Raw genomic sequence first — 23,523 nt, forward strand, 5'->3', positions numbered from 1 at the left:
TATGCAGCTAAGTACCTGTCCTGGTCATGCCAAGGTGGCTTATGTCATTTTTTGGGCTACTTTTGGGGCGGTGTCAGGCACAGCTGTTTGACAATAACAGACAATCACCTTTTTATTCTCAAAAGTATAAGAATTCATGATCATCTAACCAACAGTGTTCGGTGTTATGTTAAGGACTTGTTGATTAATGTTAAAGATGGGGTTACACACGCAGCCAATCTCATATTAATGTTGAGTACCTATACAGTAGTATTGCATACATCAAATCTTCGAAGAGTATTTAGTTGGATCAAATTGATAAAAGACAGATAAGGCTGTTAATTCCGGAAAAACTGAAAACGACGAGCACATGAAGGCAGCGTTCCTATTGCTCGTCATTTGGCACGTGGGCGGGCTGGGTTTTTTTTCGCCTCGCCTTCTTTTCCGGGAGAACTGCCCAATAAAAAGGAATTGGATGCTTGTTACGAAACAGGGATCCAGACTTATAAAAAAGTTTCCCAAACAAGTTGTAATGCTAGGGAAGTGTATCAAGCACAGAAATACTATGTCATACGTCCAACTCGTTTTTTAAATGAAAATATTTCTGTAGGCAAACGTTTAACATAACTCAAATGTTGAAAGATCATTCATTGGAAATTGTAAAATCAGAATCTACATACATGTTATTGCCACAGAGGTTGTTAACATAGACGTCTTCTATTAGGCAATACATCCTCAGATGAAATTAAATTACAACTAGCATTGTACGAGACAGCAATACAAGTATTAACTTTTACTTTTGAGGGCTAAAATACAGAAAAGTCTGCTTGGAACTGAAGTGGAAAATTGATCTTGTAGTTTCCAAAAATTGCTCAGACAAAGAAGGTCCAGGTGTCAAAGAGTTATCTTTATTTGTACAAGCCAAACAAAGTGAGCATCTGAAAATACAGTGTTTTCCAGCCCATAGTTATAGTGAAACTTCTGAAAGTGGCGTTTCTCGTTAAACCAATCAGAAGTCCCTGTTATCTCTTATTTTAAATTAACCAACTGTTGTTCTTCGCCACCAATAGATCCCATGGAACAAGATGCGTTTTAAATCCCGGTTGGCGCGTTATTACGTTATTTTTTTAAATAATTGCACACAATGTTACAACTTATGTACACTGGTCAGTGGAAAGTACCAAGGTTTTCTGTTCCTCATCCTCTGAACTTTATTCAACTTTAGGCATCGGGCTTCTAGGTCTAACAGACATTACTGTATAATGTTGAAAAGTTCTCTTAAACGTGCTTATTAAGTGCATTTATGTGAATAATCATTGATCAGATATACTGATTGTAACATTATATCATCCGCATACAATCATCTTTAGATAAATGTGGTTTCAGATCACACTACTAATACTCCCACATAAACTAATGTCCCTATGAATACTTCTTAAAGATGTTTAATTATATTATGACTGTGGTATATTACAACAGTGCTCAGTGCAAATCAGCATTAAATCATCTAAAACAACCCAGAAATTACACAATAGAACTGACTTTTAAATTAAGCCAGTCAAAACAGGAGAATGAGTTTCTAGCTGTTGGTAGTGAAGATATGAGGAAATAACAATATGCTCGTTTGAAGCCAGCACAGAAAGTCAGTGCAATACGAAACATGTTGTAATCCAACTTTTGACTACCGACAAGTAGACCGCAGAGCCCATCTGATGTTACCCAAAGCACTGATCTGACTTCAGTGTCACACCTTAGACGGGCTCTTACACAGAGTCTGGCTGAAGTGTGTGCGTGCGTGCGTGCGTGCGGTGGGGGTAAACGTGTCTTACTTTGAAAGTTTTCACGGTAGTGTCAGCAGCAGCTCCTGCTCTGGGTTTTATTTTGGGCGGTCTCACAGCGCTCACTTATCTCGCCAACAGGGGCTTGTGTGTTAACCGAGGCTAAATAAACACAGATGAACTGTCGAGCGCATTCACACAAAATCTTCTGCCAATGTCGCCCTGACTTCATAAGAAAACCGCACGACACCGAAGCGCGTCACGTGAAAGACACGACACCGACGCGAGCGATGTTTCTCGACACATGACCGCAGCTGACCGTTTTCCTCCTCGGCGTCGCTTTTGCGTCGACTTTCAGTCAGCGACCAGCGCGGGGATGAGGAGCACCCTGCATGTCAATGACGGACACAAGGTCCTCCACTCGGTGTCCGGAGACAAGAAATTCAAGAGGAAAGCGCGAGATCCCGTCAAGCGCGATTTGTCTTACTTTCATCCGATGGACGAGACGCTGGGAAACAGCGCTGCGGTAAAGACCGACCCCGTGGAAATGATCGCGTCGCGGGATTACAGCGACACTTTAAACACCGCTATCGATATGAGGATTAATACCGACACGGCTGACTCGAAACAGCAGAAGACTGTCGACAAAAGCGGCAGAACGAGCGCGCAGGTGTCGGTTTTTGTGTTGTCTCAGCGCGCAGTCAGTCAGGCGCCTGCGAGCGGCGGCGGGAGCGAGTGCGCGGAATCACCCGGGGAACGCGCAGGAGAGCCGTCCGGCGCGGTCACGCAGATCAGAGCCGTGCAGCAGACGCGCAGGCTGCTGGCGAACGCGCGGGAGAGGACGCGCGTGCACACCATCAGCGCTGCCTTTGAGGCGCTCAGAAAGCAGGTATACCGCGTTACTACAGTACGATATACCGCGTATGTATGTATTGCCATACTTTTGTGTTTGTCTTATAGAACCATGTTTTTGTAGTGATATACAACTTAATGTAATATATAAACAATTTCAATGTTCTAAGTTCAGATGCTCTCGATTATAAAACAACAAAGCCCTTAGAAAAATGAGAACAAAAATGTGTGTTTCGCGGTTATTATGGTCTTAGTTATTAAGAACAAAGATGATTGTAAACTTCCTAACAGCAAGAGTTAAGAAGAGACCAAACTCCACACAAGTGCTTGCTTTAGATGAGCATATAGACAAATATCACATTGAATTCATCCATTAACTGCCCTTGAGAGGAATGTTGTATTATTAGCTCTTTAAACGCCAAGAGTTGTGTTTTCAGCATAAAAGTATCTTTCTTGTGAAGATGAACTAATAACAAACTCTGTGGCTTTGATTGTCCGGCCAATTTTCAGTAATGAATACATGAGAGAGGTTGATAAAATGAGTCTGACAGCCCGCCCTGCGCTTTCACGTATGATGTCTTCATCTTGTCTTACAGGTACCCTGCTACTCTTACGGACAGAAGCTTTCCAAGCTGGCTATATTAAGAATAGCTTGCAACTACATTCTGTCCCTCGCTCAGCTTGCCGAGCTGGACTATACCCCAGACCACCGCAATCTGAGCTTCCGAGAGTGTGTGGAGCAGTGCACTAGAACTCTACAGGCCGAGGGGCGATCCAAAAAACGCAAGGTAAATAGATGTGGGGAAGACAGAGATTTTCCAGTTTCTCGTGAAGGGCCACTGTATCCCGAAAGGCTCCGAGGAGACTGATGTACGGTTAAATGAAAACAAAATGGAAAAATGTCCTCTTTTTTCTACATTAAAAGCAAGTATGTGTAAGTAATCAATTTATCTGTAATCATTTAGACGATCTAAACTGATATACTCAGTACCAGTGACATTGTGAACTGTAAATAACTATATATAACAAATATATAAATTAGATATAATATTTGATGTTGGAAGGCCGTGTGTTAGCCTCATGCCTGATACTGATCCCATTAAATTCAATGAAATGATCAGAAGCTTACGTCAGGGACAGGACTGGGTGTTCTGCCAGTGTTCTGAGAGAATATTTTATTATAATACAATATTTGATATAAAGGCGTCAATATGCACATTGAGTCCAAACCTACGTGTGTGTTCCCAACGCAATGTTGCGGCAATTTGTAACAGTTTTATGGGTCGGGTAATTTGAATGAATTCGTACGATCTGCTTCTGCAGCTGTGAAGGTAAAGTTTCTTTTTTCAATAATCTCAAATACGATTCACTTTGTACAAGGTCATACGAATTACAAAAACCTGTGAGATCAGGCCGGTGTTCCCTCAGAAGGTCAATCCTTCATTGAACAAAAGAATGAAAACACAATATCAATTAATAACGAAATAGTTCAGCCAAAAAAATTGATTTTTGTATCATTTATTTACCATCGTGTCATTCCAAACATGTATGAGTTTCTTTCTTCTGCAGAAAACAAAAGAGGATATTTGAAAGAACGTTGGTAAGCAAACAACATTCAACCCCATAGACTTCCAGTGTATTGACACAAAACCACTGGGACAATTCTCAAAATATCTTCTTCTGTAACCAGTCTCATTAACACATTTTGAACCACACGAGGGTGAATAACGCCATTAATCTCAGCTTTACTTGACAAAAATTAAGTCTTCATTGAGGCACGAAGTGTCTCGTGTGTAAAGACCGCTCACCATCTCTATACGTGAGCTAATTTGTTCCTTCAGCAAAGCACATCTAAAAGGAAATGGGTTTGAGCGCCCCCCCCCCCTCCCGTCAGAGCCAGACACCAGATGTTCGCAACACTAGTTGGGAAGTCCTGCTGGCGCCACTCGGGGCAGAGGGCAGGGGGAAGGCACGCGAGCTGGAACCCGGAGAACTCACTCACTACAGGAATTGGCACATTCCCCAGCGCGCTCTTGGCTGACTCCCCAGTTCTCTCTTGGCCATCTGTTCCAAAAAAACACTTTGAAATAAAAAACACTGATCATCACTCTCTAAGGATACGGCTCCACAGAGCAGCTGTTACAGAGGCCAGCGAGAAACAGGGGGAGGGCGGGGGGCGTCCAATAAAGAAATCCCTTTGTCAAGTAGAGCCAGTGAGTCTGAGGGGAAAAATGTTTTGGCAGCGTGAACCCATGGAAGCGAACACGGACGTGTTCATGAATGGTGCAGTTCTACAACGTTTTAAAACGCTAAAACAAACAAAATCAGTCTATTTGAAAACGATTTTTGTAGCAATACTTCATCAACAAAGTCTTCATTATATGCTGTAACGTCCTTGCTGAAGATCCCTTACAATGCTTAAGTTTCATTTTTGGTAAACGATCTCATCAAGAATGAGTTTCACGATAACTAACTTTTGTTTGTTTGTTCTTCACAATAGGAATAAAATGAAGAATGTCTTCAGTGACTCTGGAGAATGACGGATCTCAGACTGCTGTCGACATGAAGACACATTCTCTCGCCTGCAGTCTAATGAAGCTTTACAGTAAACACTGTGCCATAGATTTTACTGCAGCCGACGGTGTCAAAAACGACACTGTCAAAAAACGTTCAGCTTCACGTATTTGTGAAATACGATCAAAAAATGTCAAATAACCGAAATCTTTGACAGGAAAACTGTTTTTTACAGAATATTTATGGAGCCCCAGCTGCAAGAACTTGTTCTTTTTTTCTCCATTTTTTACAGTGTCTGAATGTGCTAACATACAACTCAGTATTATACAACAAGAACATTTAATGTGCAATGACAAATCGTTTTCCTTTTGCGTTTTTTATATATAATAATATAATAATATTTACCAGTCTGATAAAAAACTATCTGAGATAGTGAGGTGGTGGCGTTCTTTCGAGTCACCGTGCATCCAAAGACTCCTCTGTTTTGAAGAAGTAACAGGATTTCTTTTGGAGCTGTGTTTGGATTCTGACGTTTCATGAACATTTGTTGACATTTCTGATGGTGTGAATCATTATGACTGTGTCAGCTGATGTGAAACTGCCAGAGAAAAGAACATGATTGTAAGTCGCTGGAAAACTGTTGCGGGCTCTCCCCCGTTCAGAAGCGACGGTTCCACATTCACATAGACTTTCATTTCACTTCTCTAAACATCTGTCCGTCATTGTGTCTCTAAACGTGACTTTTTCTTCAGTGGGAGTTTTTCTTCCAAGATATTAGTGACACCACAAAGTGCTGTCTGGTATTCAAATCGTATTCGTTTAAATTGAATTTCCGGAAGACTAAAGTCAGATGGCGTTCATTCAGCTCAGAGCAAGCTTTCGTGTATACCCACTTCTGTAAGTCTGCGCCCAACACACCTTCAAATAAATATAAGGCATGCCTGTGCACTCGCTGAATGTATTTTCTACAACAGCTCTATCTGTAGGAAGAGTAGAGTCATTGCAAAGTCATAGTAGTTACATTTAGGGTCCATTTTTAAAGACAAAGCAAAACCACAGTTAACGCCATCAGATCAGAACAAAGTCTCTAAACGGACAACACAAACTTTATTTTGGCAAAATAACATTTTTACACATGACAATAAAATGGTAAAAAGAGAATCAAATAAAAACATTAAAAAGGGCAACATTGAGTACTGTACATCTTCAATACATTTGACATAAAACAGTATTTTCACAGATTCAAGGATAATAAAATACTTTATCAGTGTTATTACATTCACGTTGCTGAGCTACAAGCATATTTGTTCGTTGGGGTTAAAAGAATTCAGTGTTTTTGACAGAAGTTGCAGTGTATTCCTCCAGTGAGATCCGTTATAGTGCCTGACATGATCAGATGTTTGAGAAAAATGGTCTCAGTCCGTACATCATGCATAGATTCCTTTAACATGGCTGTCATGGTGAGGTCATCGTAGTAATGAAGCGGAGCGTTTCTCTGGCTGAGATTATACCCAAAGCCGGCTATGCTGACTTCATCACATATGTATGTTGCCAGGTTGAGAGCCGACACTCCTAAAGTTGGGACATTCTGGAGGGGAACAAAAAATGGCCAATTAATATACAATTTGCCAAAGGCACACCTGCTCAATCTACATTATTACAATCATTTTGAAAGAATTGTCAACATGAAATAACATGTTTATTTCAAATGGTCATATCACCTTGTTATTTGTGTATTTTATTGACACAAACAAAAAAATAAGGTTTATGCTTTAAACTAGTCTCATAATAACTCTCATAAGTGCTAAGAAAACCACCTTGATGAATCACATTCTTTTTTTCATCCTTTATTTGGTGCAAAACAAAACAACTTGCTTGAAAATGATATATACTGCACGTATGTCTTTGTTTTGCAGTGCAGGCTCATGTTATAAGTAAAGCTTCTTTAGATTAAAGTCATTGTGCTTCTGTTCCGGTGTGAAGACGAGTCTTTAATGATAAAGATCAAATCTCAGGAGCAACATAAACAGAAATCAGGTTTCCTAACAGCGCAAACGGCTCTTTTGGTCACGCAGTGAAAATACACAGCTGTTTTTGCGATTGACCTTGGCTTATTGCATTTGCATTTGTAGGAGTTTCCTCTTCAGACACAAACTCCCTTTATGGGAGGAGAGTATTCAAAGGGAGACTCAATCCTAAATTCTGTCATCATTTACTCACCTTCCAGTCGTTCCAAAAGTGTATAAATGTGTTTGTTCTGATGAAGACAGAGAAAGATATTTGGAAGAACGCTTATAACCAGACAGGTCTCGACAACCATTGACTACCATAGTAGGAAAACATATAATACGAGTCAAAAGTGCCCCAGAACTGTTTGCTGTCACAAATTCTTCAAAATATCGTCTTTGTGTTCAACAAAACAAAAAAAGATAATGTTTTTTTCCTTCCTACGAAGAAATAAACTAAACTAGTTTTTATTTACAAAAAAATCTAAAAACACAATTCCTTTCATTTAAAACGCCAGAAAATGAAAGCCACACTTCTAACTAAGTTGTGCTTTACATTTCAAGCTGATTTAATAAAAAAGTAACCGCTGTACCACAAATGGTCAGTAGGTGTCCTGAATGCTCCATTTGTTTGCTGCATACTCTTTTACAAAATATTAAATGATTGCCACTACATAATTATTTGTTAAAAAATGTGTTCATATATAAAAAGTCCACACTTAGAGCTTTCCAGTGATATATAGGTTGTTGAGATTTCTTTTCAGTTTTATAATAGAATTTTGAAGATATGAATATGTAACGTTCACATTCATAACAATTGGGCCCACCGGTGGTACAGGGGGGAGATTTCAGCAGAAAATCAGCAGTTAAAGGACAAAATGTTCCAGAAGAGCAGTGTGCATTATTTTCAGCGTTCACACAGTAGAAGCAGAAGTGTCTGGGTTTTCTGTCTATATTTGTTGATCTGCTCAGACTCAAGTAAAGCAAAAGTGCACTGAACGCATGCGGCAGACGTGTTTCTTATAATATGTGGACACATCCAGCGTGAATGGCATGAGGTTTTGATTTTTGAACTTTGACTCCACACAGCACTGCATTTTGGCCAAATATTTCACATTTTAACTCAACTATCTATTATTCATTTTTGCTCATGTGATGAGAGTGAACGTGATGATCTGAATGATGTTACACCTAATGGGTTCTTTGTTTTCTTAACAGGCTTCATTTTCTTCTCTCTGTTTTTATATGAAAGCGATCACTTATATCAAATATTAAAATATAAATAGAGAAAGCCTGACCTGGTCCCAGCCCCAGAGTCGTTTCCTGGGCGTGGGGTACTGAAGCAGATCCAGTGCTGTTTCCCGAATGATCTCTGGATTCAGAAGATGAAATTGGGAGACTTCTATTGGAACCCTCACAGGAACCTTCTGCCAGAAAAACAGCCAGTCCCACAGCGACTGAAAGAGTTACACAGAGTTACAAAGATGTTCAGAGAAGAATGATGTATAACAGGGCTAGTCAACTGGCGGCCAGCGGGCCAACTGCTGCCCGCCAATCATCTTCACCTGGCCCGCCTTCACATTTCAAATAAGTGGAGAGACTTTTAAGAGCGGCGTGCTTTAAGAAATGCACGCCCGGAGACGCCACATCTTTGAACTCCAAAATAGCTAATACATTCAACACAAAAGTAATATTCATAACAATACTGACGTCTTATAAAGAGATTTGATCGGTCAGTCCAGAAAACGCATCTTATTTGCAACTTTATAATCAGCCACGGGCAGTCGGTTGGCGCACACGTTAGGTAGCCTTGCAAAACGCGTCTTGTGCCATTGATAGTGTCATGGTTCTCGTGGTGAGACACAGAGAGAGGACCCAGGTGCAGACAGCGGGTAAGGGGTTAACAGATAATTTAATAAATAATAAAACAAAGACCCACGAGGGGGTAACAGAACAAAACATGGATACAATAACATGACTAAGACTAACTACACAAAGACTTAACATAAACTCAAAACAAGAACTACAAATACACTGAACTAGACTTGACAAGAGACATGGACTCACCACAACACCACAATGAACCAGCACAAGACAGAAGACACAAGGGCATTAAATAAGGGAGCAAATCAAGAGGGAAACAGGTGAAGGGCATTAATCAATAACGAGGGTAACGAGAGGATGGGAACAAAGCCGAGACAGGAGAGAGAGTGGTTCATCTCCCTCCAGAACTCACACTACAGAGGATCTTCCCTTTTAAGTGCGCGGGGCTCACGAGTGCGATTGGGATTCACCTGAAGATGATATAAGAGCGTTCAGTTTTTGGCACAGATCCACTGATTGTTTTTGTAAGACGCCAGTTTAACGTCACAAGGGGCAGGGATTACTTTTGTGCTGAAAATATTAGCGTTTCATTGATTTGACTTTTATTACTTATTTTTATTACTTATTATTGTATATCTTAGATGGACTGGGGTGAGTAAATTAACAGAGTAAATTATCTTTAGGTAAACTAATGCATCAAGGAACATAAAATACAATTATAAAGACAAAATCCCTTTTATTAAATATCATAAAAAGTCACATGCAATATCTGACTGCATGTTTTAATATATGATTCTAAAAGTAACAGCAACAAAAACAGTATAAAAGTTACAAAATGCAATAAATAACAGAAATACTAAATTACAGAAGAAATGAGGATATGGAGATAAAAACTAGCCCGCATCCCATTTATGTTACGGTTGTGGACAGAACCCAAGCGCAGGCAGACATGTGTCGAACAACAAGACTTTATTTCAAAACAAAGACCCTCGATGGGGAAAACATGAACACAAACAAGACTGAAAACTAAAACTTCCCACAAGGGGGACAAAACAAACAAGGTCTTAAGAATAACAAACTAAGTCCACAAACTTGAGTCCAGGGAACAGGAACACGGGTAATCCAGACAGACGAAGGGTAAATGTGCAAAGTGTGCAAAATGAACCGACAAGAGACAGAGGGGAAACTAGGGCTTGATAAAGGGAAACACTAACAAGGACTGATGACACAGGGAGAGTGGCGGCAGGTGACATAGATGAAACACTAAGGGAAAGCTAACAGGAGGATTGCACGAGGCAGGTGAGGGGACTGAAACACTAAGGGAAAGATGGACCAGGGCTGGAGACAAGACTAACACTAATGGACTGCTAACAGGGAAACAAGGGGACGGGGCTAAAGGACGTCACACCGGAGAGAGTGCATGGCTTCTCAAACCAAAACAATGCTCTTTCTCCACACAAAACACATGGGACTGACATGATCCTGCCACAAGACTCGAAAACCAAGACAAGGAGAGGCAGGATCATGACAGAGCCCCCGTCTTAAAGAACTCCTCCAGGAGTTCTTCAAGATCGCACTAAACATGACAAGACAGACAGACAGGAGGACAGACACCATAAACACAGAACAGAAAACACTAGGGGCAGGGCTGACATGACAAAAAAGGGATTGGGGTTGGACAATAAAATAAACATCAATGGGAAGGGGGGAGGTGGAATGGGTGGGACAAACTTGGGAACATAATAACTGGGTGGGGACTTAGGAGGGACAGGACCCTACTTCCTAGAGCTGGGCGGAGGGGTGGGGTAGGAAGGCCTGGGCATGGTAGGGATACCTCTCTTGGAGTAGGAGAAACTAGAAGGGGTAGGGCATGACAGGAAGGCCGGCTGAGAGGCCGGCTGGACAGGACTGGGTGCAGGACTTGGGACCACCAGACTTGGGACCACCGGACTTGGGACCACCGGACCTGACGGGACTACCGGACTTGACGCCTGGGCAGGGCTGGATACCGGCTGCTGGACAGGACAGGATGGTGCCACTCTCCTCTGCTTCTTCCTCTTTGACCGGCTCACAGGACGTGTGGCCGGCTGCAGAGTAGCGGTGGGGGACCCCACTATCTCCGTGCTGGAAGAGTCGGACGGGGAGTCCCAAGACTCCCGCCGTCCACGCCTACCACGGAGGCTAGCTGGTGGTGGAGCAGAGTGTGTGGTGACTTCCAAAACCCCAATCCTCAGTGAACGACTCTCTGGGATCGGAGGCAGGAGAGAGCTCGAAGCCGAGGGGCAGCTGGAGGCAAGACTGCTGACCAGTTGCTGAAAGGACCCCCGGATCAGCCTCTCCCGTTCCTCCAACGGTGGAGGCTTAACGAGGCCCGCCAGGAAGTAGGCATTCATGAGCGTCTCTGGCAGAAAACCCCGTCTTGCCACAGACGCTCGATGATACTCACCCACGGTCCTATCTCCCTGAGGAGGGAAAGGACCATCGCCACGCTGGATTAAGTCAGCGGTCGACTGCCACCAATGCTGGTGGTCCTGGCTGGCCGAAGAGGCAGAGGACTGCTCACAGACGCTGGCTGCCTGCTGGGTTCTCTGTGGTCGGTTCATTCTGTTACGGTTGTGGACAGAACCCAAGCACAGGCAGACATGTGTCGAACAACAAGACTTTATTTCAAAACAAAGACCCTCGATGGGGAAAACATGAACACAAACAAGACTGAAAACTATAACTTCCCACAAGGTGGACAAAACAAACAAGGTCTTAAGAATAACAAACTAAGTCCACAAACTTGAGTCCAGGGAACAGGAACACAGGTAATCCAGACAGACGAAGGGTAAATGTGCAAAGTGTGCAAAATGAACCGACAAGAGACAGAGGGGAAACTGGGACTTGATAAAGGGAAACACTAACAAGGACTGATGACACAGGGAGAGTGGCCACAGGTGACATGGATGAAACACTAAGGGAAAGCTAACAGGAGGATTGCACGAGGCAGGTGAGGGGACTGAAACACTAAGGGAAAGATGGACCAGGGCTGGAGACAAGACTAACACTAATGGACTGCTAACAGGGAAACAAGGGGACGGGGCTAAAGGACGTGACACCGGAGAGAGAGCATGGCTTCTCAAACCAAAACAATGCTCTTTCTCCACACAAAACACATGGGACTGACATGATCCTGCCACAAGACTCGAAAACCAAGACAAGGAGAGGCAGGATCATGACATTTATACTTTTAGAATCTGGCCCTCAAGGAAAAGTAGCTGAAGACCCCTGATGTATAACGTACATGTTACAGGCACTTACAATTGCTGTTTTGGTGATCATTGCACAAAGCCAGTGGAAATCTACGGATTTGTAGATCACAGCAACAAACTTGAGATCTGAATCTGTATCTTCCCAAACCTTCGGGCAACCTTCAGGGTACGTCATTCTGATTGAAGTGCGATTTCCCACATCTGCGATAAAATCTTGCACGGGTCCACTGTTCAACCTGTATATGTTTGTTATTTGAAAAAAGAAAACATTTGAGATGTGCCGGCCAATACAGCAAAACAAGATTCGAAACGATTGAGAAAATGCATCGCTCCTGCAACAGACGCATAACATCCGCATGATGTGTGTGAATGCTCTGTTAACATGGGCACAAAAACAAACAGTACAATTGGAGTTTGTGTGAAACGGCCTTGGTATGGTATGAAATTCACAGCATATAATCAACTTCATACAGAATTATGAGATCTTTTAACGTTTGCATGTAGTTAAACACTCAAAAACAATATCGTATTATGTGTAGGTTTTTGAAAAGAAAAAGAAAGATATTATAAAAAACGGTATAGACACATTCAGCATTTCATTAACATAAAAGCTGTTCAGTCTGTTCAAATGTCTGAAGTGGACTTTCACTTCTTCAAATGGCAGGTTTCTAAACACAGGATAGAGGTCTGTGGTAGCACGTCCCTGAATAGACTTTCATATTCAGTTTGCACAGTTATACACTGGTTAGACTAGAACGTCCGTTGTGAGTGATTGACGTCGCTCCGGTGAAGCTAACTTCAGCTAAAAAATGGAGAATAATAATCCTCCAGTCGCAGTCGGGAAGAGGAAGCTTCTACATTTTTGAGGGGTCATTTTCTCTCTCTCTATATCTTTCCACTATATTAATTAAACTCCATGTCTGGGATGTTGTTTTCCTTGCGTTAATTATTTTAAGCCTGGTTCTGGGGTGCTAGAGAACTTGATGAAGATGAGTGACAGCTCAGAATTGTATTAAACTTGTTTTTCATGCTGCTAACACCAAAACATGCAGTCACATGCTCGCCTCTTTCCTCCTCTCTTCTAAACTTTAGAATGCTGTATTACTCTTACTGGTATAATACTGATGCTCCTTCTTAGTGTAAATATATCAATATAAATATAAAAAATCATAATGACACTTGCTAAATATTAAACGATGTGCGACATTAGTAAAACAGTAACCACACAATGATCGGTGTATGCTCTCACCGTATAATGACACTGAATTCATTGAGAAGAGGGCCGAGGCCCAATCCCTTCAGTATTCCTCCATTACCAACCACCACACATCGACGACACTCCCGTCCTCCAGAGCTCTCCGAAGAAGAAGAAGGAAGGAGGTTCAGCACTGCTTTAAGATTCTTCTGCATACCCAGGAAGCCAAAAGGCGGAGGATACTTGAATATTTCTTCATTTAAGACAGTGTTCTTGTTTAAAAACGGCTGTGCCACTGGCGTGGAACTAGAGTGGTCAGCTTTCATTCTCTGTCGGGCGAAGGAAGGTCTGCACTCATTGCTCAACACCTCCTCGACGTATCTACGGACACGCTGCGAAAGACAACACGTAATAAAGATATCTCAAACTGAACTGCAAGAGCTGGATGATCTATCACGTTGTTTATTTAATGAGTGGAATAAGGCATGTTTGATCAGACGGACATTCAATTTTCAATATGAATTCAGAGACACACTTCTCCACTCCTAAAGTACATCAAACATCAACCTTTACACGTGTAGTGTTTGTTGGTTAAAGAAAAACATGTAAAGAACCCGTTCTTTATGTACCCTGCACTGCAAACACAAAGAGATCCTGTTGATGACAGCAATGCTCCAACATACTATAGAGGTGGAGCTATTAGATTTGACTGACAGTTTCTATCGAGGTTAATCACAAGCTCTTTTTAATTATTTTCCTTGCTTAAATATTGGAAAAACTCAAAGACCAAAAGTTATAAATTATCAACTAAAAAACACCAGCTGTATTTATGACACTACAGTATGAAGCAGGTTTGTAAAGCGGCTGTATGGTGATGTGTATGCTACTATACAAACAGGTGACTTGACTTGTTCATTGGCATATTCAACGAGTTAAAGTAACGCTAAAGTAAAGTTTTTTTGTCATTATTGTGCATGGAGGGTAGATTCATGTATTTTTTTACTGAAAGTAGTTTAAGGCAGCAACATACCGAAATGTGAACAAAATGAAGGGGGTTGAATACTTTTGCAAGGGACTGTAGATGCAAAAAACGGATTTCGCTACCCTTCGTTATTTGTGTCCTGCAAATACAACAGTAGATAGATTTGCAAGACTTTATTTTGACTTTAGCAATGACCCTCTTGAAGAGAGATTTGCAGTTTATATTCCTACACATGATTTAGTGCAGCTAAATCAGCCCCTGGCGTCGATCGAAAGAACAACCTAAACTGTGTCAAAAATAAATACATAAAAATGTTTTATCTAAAAAGAAGAACTAAAATTAATTTGATTACTTTTTCTATTCACTAATATTTATTGAAAACATTAATGCCGTCACTGTAAAAGGTAAGCCACAATGACGACAGAAATCATGATGTCAAGACATCCATTAAAGAAGATCGAGTGTCAAAACAAATTTTTAATATATCTTCCTAGGGAGTTCAGACATTAATGCGGGTCCCCCATGTGGGACTTTATCAGCGTCAACCCTGAAGGAAAGGCAACATTTGCAGTTTTTCATGCAGGCCAACAGTGATGTAAGACAATTATATATTTCCCGTATGTCTTTGTTGATTGACAGTTGGCTCTTTTTACCAGAAAGCGTGAATTCCTTTGCTAGAGTGGCCATATTGAGCGTTGCATTCCCTCCCCATTCAAAGTAATGGCAATGCTTCGCCTTCTATATCAGCGTAGGACAACCAAGTACCGCGAGAGCTATACAATACTATAAACACAGACCAATGCTCTCTACACATCTCTCGAGGTACTGAGATGTCATGCCAGTGACAGACTGTAAACAGTCTATACTATATCTATACACTTATACTATATACTGCAGATGTTGTGACTTGCTGGTATGAGTTCATGAAAGTAAAAATACCACTGTCAGAACCACAGAAAGGGTTCAAAATCTTTTAATTGAATAAACAAATGAAAAGACCTCTTACCTCTCGATAGATGGGATCTACTGAAACTCCAACAGGTTTTCGGTCAGTGTGAAAGAGAGGCAGTTTTAATAGAGCCAGTGAAATCAATACCAGGCTCAGGAGTGGAACAAGCACCCTTCTGTTGGGTCAAAAAAACTCAATTAGATAAGGGTTTACAGTTCAAAACCAGTGTTTCCCATACTGTACATTGATTTATTTGTGGCGGCCACCACAATATCAACCTTGACTGTCACAATGCATCTGTCACTTAAAGTCACTCAGACACCCACCCACTGTTGAGGCCTAAGTATACTTCAATTGTTATGCTTATGCGAGAGTCAGCGTACAGTATGCTTGACTTCAATTTCAAAACACACATACTGTTCGCACACCACTGGATTTTTGTAGCAATGCATGTGACAGAGTTTTCGTCATAAGAATTGCACGTACTGTTTGATACACATTGTTTTAACATGTGTACTTAGGGCTGTTTTTTGGATATATGACAGTCATTAATTCAAGAAAGTAACGAGACCGCATGATGGTGCTTGTGATTAACCCCTCACGTGCGACACGATCTATGATGTTTTATTAACAAAGTTCGGGAGGAACCTAAGCATATAAATCAGCCCGATGTTCCATCAGCAGCAATCACCTATCAGCCGAGCACGCTATCTCTACTTAATTATCTAGGCTGGTTCACCATCAGCAATCACTGTATCTACCCTATCAGCTCCAGCAAGCTCTATCATAAATAGACAAACAATCTTACCTGTTGCATCTTGCCAGATAAGCATCCCTCCTCCACCCCAGCTCCTCTCATTTTCTCTAAGTCCCGCAGGGGGGGGGGGGTGTGTTCTGGGCTCGAGACGGTTCCGAGCCCGGAGCACTTGCTCTGAGCAGGGTAGAGTGCTCCGGGTTCGGATAGATCCGGCGAGCTCGGAACCCACTCCCTGTACGACACGCCAAATACGCATAACCTGCATTCCCTTGCTTTACCATCTATCCCAACAAGGAGCTGTTTATTGGTGAGGGCGAACTCGTGAAATGAGAGCCGTTGAAGACATCACTAGACACACCATGGCAAGACGGCAAAAGTCTTGACGGTTTGAATGTCTATCTCTGACCAAGAAATATTTAGCATTTTTCATATTTTATATTATGTCTGAACATGTAAGATATGTTTGGGTTAAGTGTGTGCAATTTTATTGAAAAGATATTGAACAAATAGCAAGTCATTTCTTATATATAACCAATAAATGGCAAGTCATTTCTTATATATAAAAAACACAATCCATCAGCAAACAATTTTCAGCACCTTAGACCTCTGTAAATGCTACCCTCACTTCAAAAATGTTACTCTCTTACTTCCCCCCCACTGACATTGAAGTCACCAGACTTCTCTCCTGCCACCCCACCACCTGTCCCCTATCCCCTCCCATTTCTTCCAGGCCATATCCAGCCCACTCACACACATCCTCAACACCTCCCTGCTCACTGGCACTTTTCTATACACATTGAAACAGGCCCAGGTCATTCCCCTACTTAAGAAACCCACATTGGACCCCTCTAGTACCAACAGGTACAGACCTGTCTCTCTCCTCCCATTTATTGCGAAAACTCTTAAAAAGGGCAGTTTTCAACCAGGTGTCTTCCTTCCTATCCCAGAATAAACTACTGGACAACAAGCAGTTCAGCTTCAAAAACCCCTCCACTGAGACTGCACTGCTATCGGTAGCCAAAGCGGAATCTAAATCCTCTGTCCTGATTCTGCTAGACTTATCTGCAGGGTTTGTCACTGTCAATCACCAGATACTGCTAGCAACCATGTCATCTCTAGGAATCTCTGAAACCCCTCTCTGCTGTTTCAAATCCTACCTCTCCGGCAAATCCTTCAGAGAGTCATGGAGGGGCTCCCTGTCCACTGCTCTCCACATGATCACAGGGGTCCCTCCGGGATCGGTGCTTGGACCAATCCTTTTTCTCCATCTACACAACATCCCTAGGACATCATACGGGCACAAGGCTTATTCTGACGACACAGAGACTTACATCTCATTTCACCCAGACGATACCACTGTAGCAGCTCGTATAACAGCCTGCCATCTCAGCTTGGATGAAAGAGCATCACCTCCAGCTGAATCTGGCCAAGACAGAACTACTCGTATTTCGAACACACCCCATGGTGCAATACGATCTCACCATCCAACTTGGCATTTCCACTATCACTCCCTCCAAAACAGCCAGGAACCTCAGAGTCATGCTTGATGACCAGTTGTCCTTCACTGATCACATTGCCTTATTTAACATTACATTTACATTTAGTCATTTAGCAGAAGCTTTTATCCAAAGCGACTTACAAAGAGTTCATATATGTAATACAAAGAGCAATTGTACAATAATAGTTTCAACAAAAGCTAGACCACTACCTGTTGAGAGAAGAGGGTTAGTGTACTTTTAGTTTTTTTTCATGTGTCTGTCAAGTATTCGTTAGGAAGGTTAGACCTTCTCTCACTGAGCATGCGGTACAAAATCTTGTCCAGGCCCTTGTAATCTCATGGTTGGACTAATGCAATGCTCTCCTTGCTGGTCTTCCTGCAAAGGCTATCAAACCACTCCAGCAGGTTCAAAACGCAGCAGCACGCCTCGCCCTCCAACAGCCCAATAGGGCTCATGTGACACCCCTTTTCATCTCTCTCCACAGGCTACCGGTTGAAGCCTGTGTAAGATTCAAGTCCCTACTGCTTGCCTACAGGACTATCACTGGATCTGCTCCACCATACTTTCACACCCTACTACACTGCTGTACCCCATCAAGAACCCAGCGTTCAAGCAAACAAGTGGCGTTTCGTATTGCATTCTCAAAAGGGCAGTAAATTAGTACCTATAGTACTATCGCTCTTTTATGACATATTGATATTGCTCCCCAAACTCTTTGTAAGTCACTTAGGATAAAAGCGTCTGCTAAATGACTAAATGTAAATGCTTTCCCGCTCATTCTCCTTAACAACTCCTTCCTGGTGGAACCTTCCTCCCAAATCAGTCCGTTCAACCACATCTCTCACAACATTTTTTTATTTTATTTATTTATTATTTTTTATTCATTTGGAAGACGCTTTTATCCAAAGCGACTTACAAATAGATTTCTACAGTGGCACATTACTGCAGAGCAATCAAAGCAAACAGCATGGCTGACACGGGTGAGATGGAGGTGTCCGAAGAACCCGATGGGCCTCTGGAAGGACCAAAACAAACATGTTGTGGTTTGCTCACACTGCAGTAAGGACTTTTCGTTTCACCGAAGCAACTCGAGCCTTAAGTATCATCTTAACGCCAAGCATTCATTGTTGGGGCTTCATCTTCAGGTGTTAAGCCTGGCATACGTCAGACAACCCTCACCTAATGCAGAGGTGAGACGTAGACTCATTAAATAAGTCTACGTCTGAGAAGCTGACAGACACAATTGCCAGATGGATAGCCAAGGACTGTAGACCGATTAATATTGTTGAGGACACGGGCCTCGCAGACATTTTGAAAGTGGCAACTTAGACGCATTCTTCAAGCCACCGTCGAGAGGCACAGTGATGACTTAAATCAACTAACTATATGGCGCTAAAAAGAAAACGAAGGAAGAGGATTTGGCTTCAGCTGAATATGTTGCTTTGACAGGAGACCACTGGACCTCCGTAAGTAACAACAATTATCTGGGTGTGACAGCTCATTACATCACTAAAACCTGGAAACTGAAGTCGTTTGTTTTAACAGTAATGAAAACAGAAGAGAGTCACTTTGCAGAGGTATGTGCTCAACAGTTTCAAACCCTGGTACAAAAGTGAAAAACTGAAGGAAAAATCACAACTATAGGGACGAACAGTGCACGCAATATGACCGCTGCGGCTAAACTTCTGCCATACGAGCACATTCCCTGCATTGCTCACATGCTACAGAGAAGCATTAACGTGAGCCTCTCCAATATTTGATTTGCAAATGTGTTGGCCAAGTGTCGCAAAATTGTTGGTCACTTCAGACACAGTGAAGCAAACACCATGGTGTTTCAAGCACAGCAAGCGGCCCTGGGACAGCAGCAGGAGCCACTGATCCAAGACGTGCCGACGCGGTGGAATTCCACAGTGGAAATGATCAAGCGTCTGAACCGCAATCAAGCAGCACTAAAAGCAACCCTGGACCAACAACACAACAAACTGGTTATGCTGACGCCACCAGAATGGGACAAACTTTGTTCAAAAAGAAAAACGTTTCATTCACCTATCCTGTATTTGCTAAGAGCAATGGCTAAGTTGCCAAAATTGTTTAGAATTACAATTATTTTTTTGATTTGTCATTTATAGAAGAGAAGAGACAAATGTAATATGCGCTTCTTGTCATTTATGTTTCTGTTCTGAGAACAGTACACAGAAAATGTGAATTTTTCAGTCATATTTAGGATTGTGATTAATCGAAATTAATTCAAGAAACCTTGTGATTAATTAGATTAAAAATTGTAATCGTTTGACGGCCCTAATAAAAACATAACACTTCATCATGTAAGGTCTTTATACACCTCTGAACACATAGTTATGTATATTATATGGCATTTCTGTCAATAGTCTCTCCAAAAAAGTACACACTGGACCTAAGGTATAAGCTTGCGCTGCATTGTGAACTTTACAAAAATAGATTTACATTAGATAATCTGCTGTTGCTTTGCGTTTTTAAAGACAACTTTAAGGATCTTTTCCAAAATCCAACTTTACAGATAGGATGCACCCTCCGAAGACTGGGATGCAGAGCATACGGTGAAAGAGCCCCTGTGGTTAAAACCAAGTTTTTAATGTTGTTTATTTGTTCATGTTGTGTTTTTGATATGCTTTAAGACAAACCATGTACTAATTTATCATTTTAAACCATTGATGAGTATTTTTTCAATAAAACTGAAGTTTCCCAAAGACAGTTTAAAAAAAGCAGTGCCCCGGTTTGTGATGTCATGAACCAATCGCATCAACACATGGACCCCACGGAGCAGCAGATCTAGCCACAGATATGCAAGAACGGCACATAGATTAGGCTCTTAAACGATCAGCTTTCAGTTTCATTCATGCAGGTGGGGCTCATTTGCATATTCATGTGTCTGCTTACAGAGAATGTGAAGTTCTCTATACTTTATGAAGCTCGTTTTTACTTGAGTAATCTGACACATTTCCCACGGAAAAAGGCGTTAAATTTTGATATAAAACTGGGATCAGATAACAGATGCTCCGCCAAGCTGTCATTTCATTTGTGATGTATAGTAACTAGAGGACGGAAGTGCATTTTCAGATTTTAACTGAAGATCTTGAGGCCACATGAATTTAAAAATAGAGAATGACCCACATTGGAGAGCTATTTACAAAATACGCTGCAGATTTCATGAAAACATTGGAGTTGCAATTTTTTATTTCACTAGGACTTAAAGGCAGGAAAAAAAATCACAGGAGAAATGTTTAAAAATGCAAATTTGATGGTCAATGATTAGGGTTGTTTGTCAGTATACCTGGAAGGACAATGCAAGTGTTTCACAGCTCTTCTCATGGTGCCTGAACAACAGGTCTTCTCTTCACCACTGCCGCCTTGTTTCAGCATGTGTTCACCAGCCCTAAAAGCAGACAAAACATTATTTCACAGGAAAATGTGTAACATGATAATACAAAGATTAATTATCAAAAACAGACCTGTGGTTTGGTCCTTTTTGGACGTGTACCGAAACTATACACATATACCATCGCATTCTGCTACTGTATGTGACATGTGAGGACTATATTAACTCACCTATTGCACTGCAACTTTAATAGCCGATGTCAATAATTTATGCACACCTAAGTCACTTGCACTATTTTAGTCTAAATTATTATCTGTTCATATCCACCTGTACATTAATGTTCATAGTATATAGTCATCTGTATATATTGTTCATAGTATATACCTACTGTCATATTTTCATAGAACATTCCTACTGCAAAATATTTTTATAGTCCATGCCCACTGTATTATATTCTCACTATTGTATTCTGTATTTATTCTAACTGTATATTCTGCACTTGCTAACTGCACTTCTGGTTAGACCTAAACTACATTTCGTTACACTGTACTTGTATATGTGTAATGACAATAAAGTTGAATCTAATCTAATCTATATAATAGGTAACTACGAATTATTGTAGGTCAATATAAGTGACTGGCACAGACAATACGCCGCCACAAATTCAATTTCATATACCGAATTGAATGCTATTTAAGTGTTTAATATTTCAAATAAAGTTTTCAAAAGTGAAATGTAAATATGTGGATGAAATAATGATGCAAACTGTAAAACTGTTAGCCGGTGTTACAGTCCACACGTCCCTTGTACCATTTGACCTTTAAGTAAACATTTAAGTAATGCTTAAATAAGCATCATATGCATTACATTTACATTTAATCATTTAGCAGATGCTTTTGACTCACAAAGAGTTCGGGGAGCAATAAGCGATATGTCATAAAAGTGCAATAATACAATAGGTGCTAATACAAAGTTACAACAAGACCACTACCTTTTGAGAGAAGAGGGTTAGTGTAGGCCTACTTTTTTATTTATTTACTGGAAAAATGTTCTCTCAAGTGGCTTTGGATAAAAGCCTTTCTAAATACATAAATGTAAATGCTATTTGCTATTAATGTAATGGCCAGGGTAAACTTAAGTTTGAAAAACAAATTCAGATACAGGTCATGTATGGACAGCCTGCAATAAAACATTAAACAGACGTTTCTGTCATTCGGTGTAATGCAGATTGTCTGTTACACCACAGTGTCAGCCATTAGCCTACATTGTGTTGTACTACACTAAAACACACACACTGCACAACTCTGATCGGTTATGCACAATGTGATACCGTGTTATAGCACAAGCTGCTTATTTACAACTACAGTAAAACGGTTTTGTTAGTGAAAATGGAGTTTGAACACGTACCGTTATCTTTCTGCTCTAACTGACTCGCCGGTTAAACATGTTAACGTGGTTTTCCTCTTCTAACATTGTAGCTGAGGAAGATCCGGGAGGTTTAGTGTAGTGTGCGGACCGTACATTTAAACATGACGTCATGTCCTGAAAGATCCACCTCGGTTGATAAACCATCTAAACACTTTAAACGTTACCTAAACCAGCCTATCCGGAAGTCTAGAATTCGAACACGCTCATTCGCCAGCTGTCAAGCCCTCAATGTCTTCCGGCCAATCAGCGAGGGCTACGCTAATAATTCATATTCATGAAGTAGGCCGTCGGTTTCAAAATAAAAGTAGTCGGCTTTGCTCTACGATGATCGTGGGTTTGTGTGTCCAGTTTTGTCTATTACTGTAAGAAGTCTTTTAAAAACGTCTTTACAAATATTGCTAAACATGTCAAAATGACGTAACGATATACATTTTCGTGCAAAAAGTGTAATGTGATTTTAACCAATTTAGACCGCCCGTTGGCTGCTAGGTCATGCGTCAACGGCGCCGCCATTTTAGGACGGGCAACTTTCAACTACAAACACATGCACGTGAATGGCGGTGCTGCGGTTTTTCTGTATAAAACACTATTTCTCAACCGATTTCAATACTTTACAACTTACGTGGAGTACATGTATAGTTTCGGCTCCAGTTATCAATGTTTAGTTTTTCTAAGTCTAAATATTGAGATTGTAAGTATCTAGAGCCACGATGTATTTGTGCTGCGCGTATATTGACACGTGTCAAGAAATGTAAACGTTATTGTGCTTAAAATGCCGAAAAAGCGCAGGTCCCGTGTTTACTTGCATTTGTTCACATGCTACTCTTGCCATGACCAATATGGCGCCGCCGTTGACGTATCGCACCAGCTGACCAAAGCAGCCAATGCGCTGTCTAGTATTTCTTACGTCTATGATTTTAATCTCCAGAGTGATCAATTCAATTTCATTTATATAGCGCTTTTTACTACTTTCATTTTTTTAAAACATCATGATAAAAATTTTATCAAAATAATACTCAAAATTTAAGAGAGTATACAGTATTAAGAGACATGGTATTTTTGAAAGTTTTTCTCTACGCAATGTACACTTATGTCAGTGGATTGTCAGAAACAATCAATTATTCAATCGAAGTAAATTTAATTTGGGAGTA

At 41.1% G+C, this 23,523-nt stretch overlaps 2 protein-coding genes across 2 annotated transcripts; one reads left to right on the top strand and one right to left on the bottom strand.

The window, feature by feature from the left end:
- Positions 1 to 872: 872 nt before the first annotated feature.
- On the top strand, positions 873 to 7,093 carry atoh8 (atonal bHLH transcription factor 8). Its single transcript, XM_079480482.1, has 3 exons — positions 873 to 2,646; positions 3,206 to 3,397; positions 5,110 to 7,093. Exons 1-3 carry the CDS (start codon positions 2,062 to 2,064, stop codon positions 5,113 to 5,115), a joined length of 783 nt encoding a protein of 260 aa, XP_079336608.1. The 5' UTR covers positions 873 to 2,061; the 3' UTR covers positions 5,116 to 7,093.
- Positions 6,197 to 22,575, bottom strand: st3gal5 (ST3 beta-galactoside alpha-2,3-sialyltransferase 5). The gene is made up of 7 exons (XM_079480481.1): positions 22,352 to 22,575; positions 20,900 to 21,001; positions 15,391 to 15,508; positions 13,457 to 13,794; positions 12,257 to 12,443; positions 8,428 to 8,586; positions 6,197 to 6,711 (listed from the first exon to the last, which is right to left on the bottom strand). Exons 2-7 carry the CDS (start codon positions 20,986 to 20,988, stop codon positions 6,451 to 6,453), a joined length of 1,152 nt encoding a protein of 383 aa, XP_079336607.1. The 5' UTR covers positions 20,989 to 21,001; positions 22,352 to 22,575; the 3' UTR covers positions 6,197 to 6,450.
- Positions 22,576 to 23,523: the final 948 nt, after the last annotated feature.

This window comes from Barbatula barbatula, assembly GCF_947034865.1.
Source record: "Barbatula barbatula genome assembly, chromosome: 18".
NCBI classification, from domain to species: Eukaryota; Metazoa; Chordata; class Actinopteri; order Cypriniformes; family Nemacheilidae; genus Barbatula; species Barbatula barbatula.

Excerpts from the sequence above, each read along its gene's own strand:
- atoh8 (XM_079480482.1), top strand. The coding sequence starts at position 2,062 with ATGACCGCAGCTGACCGTTTTCCTCCTCGGCGTCGCTTTTGCGTCGAC. Across the intron at positions 2,647-3,205 it reads TTGAGGCGCTCAGAAAGCAG|GTACCCTGCTACTCTTACGG; the intron begins GTATACCGCGTT and ends CTTGTCTTACAG.
- st3gal5 (XM_079480481.1), bottom strand. The coding sequence starts at position 20,988 with ATGCTGAAACAAGGCGGCAGTGGTGAAGAGAAGACCTGTTGTTCAGGC. Across the intron at positions 8,587-12,256 it reads TGATCACCAAAACAGCAATT|TCGCTGTGGGACTGGCTGTT; the intron begins GTAAGTGCCTGT and ends TAACTCTTTCAG. Across the intron at positions 6,712-8,427 it reads GACTCTGGGGCTGGGACCAG|AATGTCCCAACTTTAGGAGT; the intron begins GTCAGGCTTTCT and ends GTTCCCCTCCAG.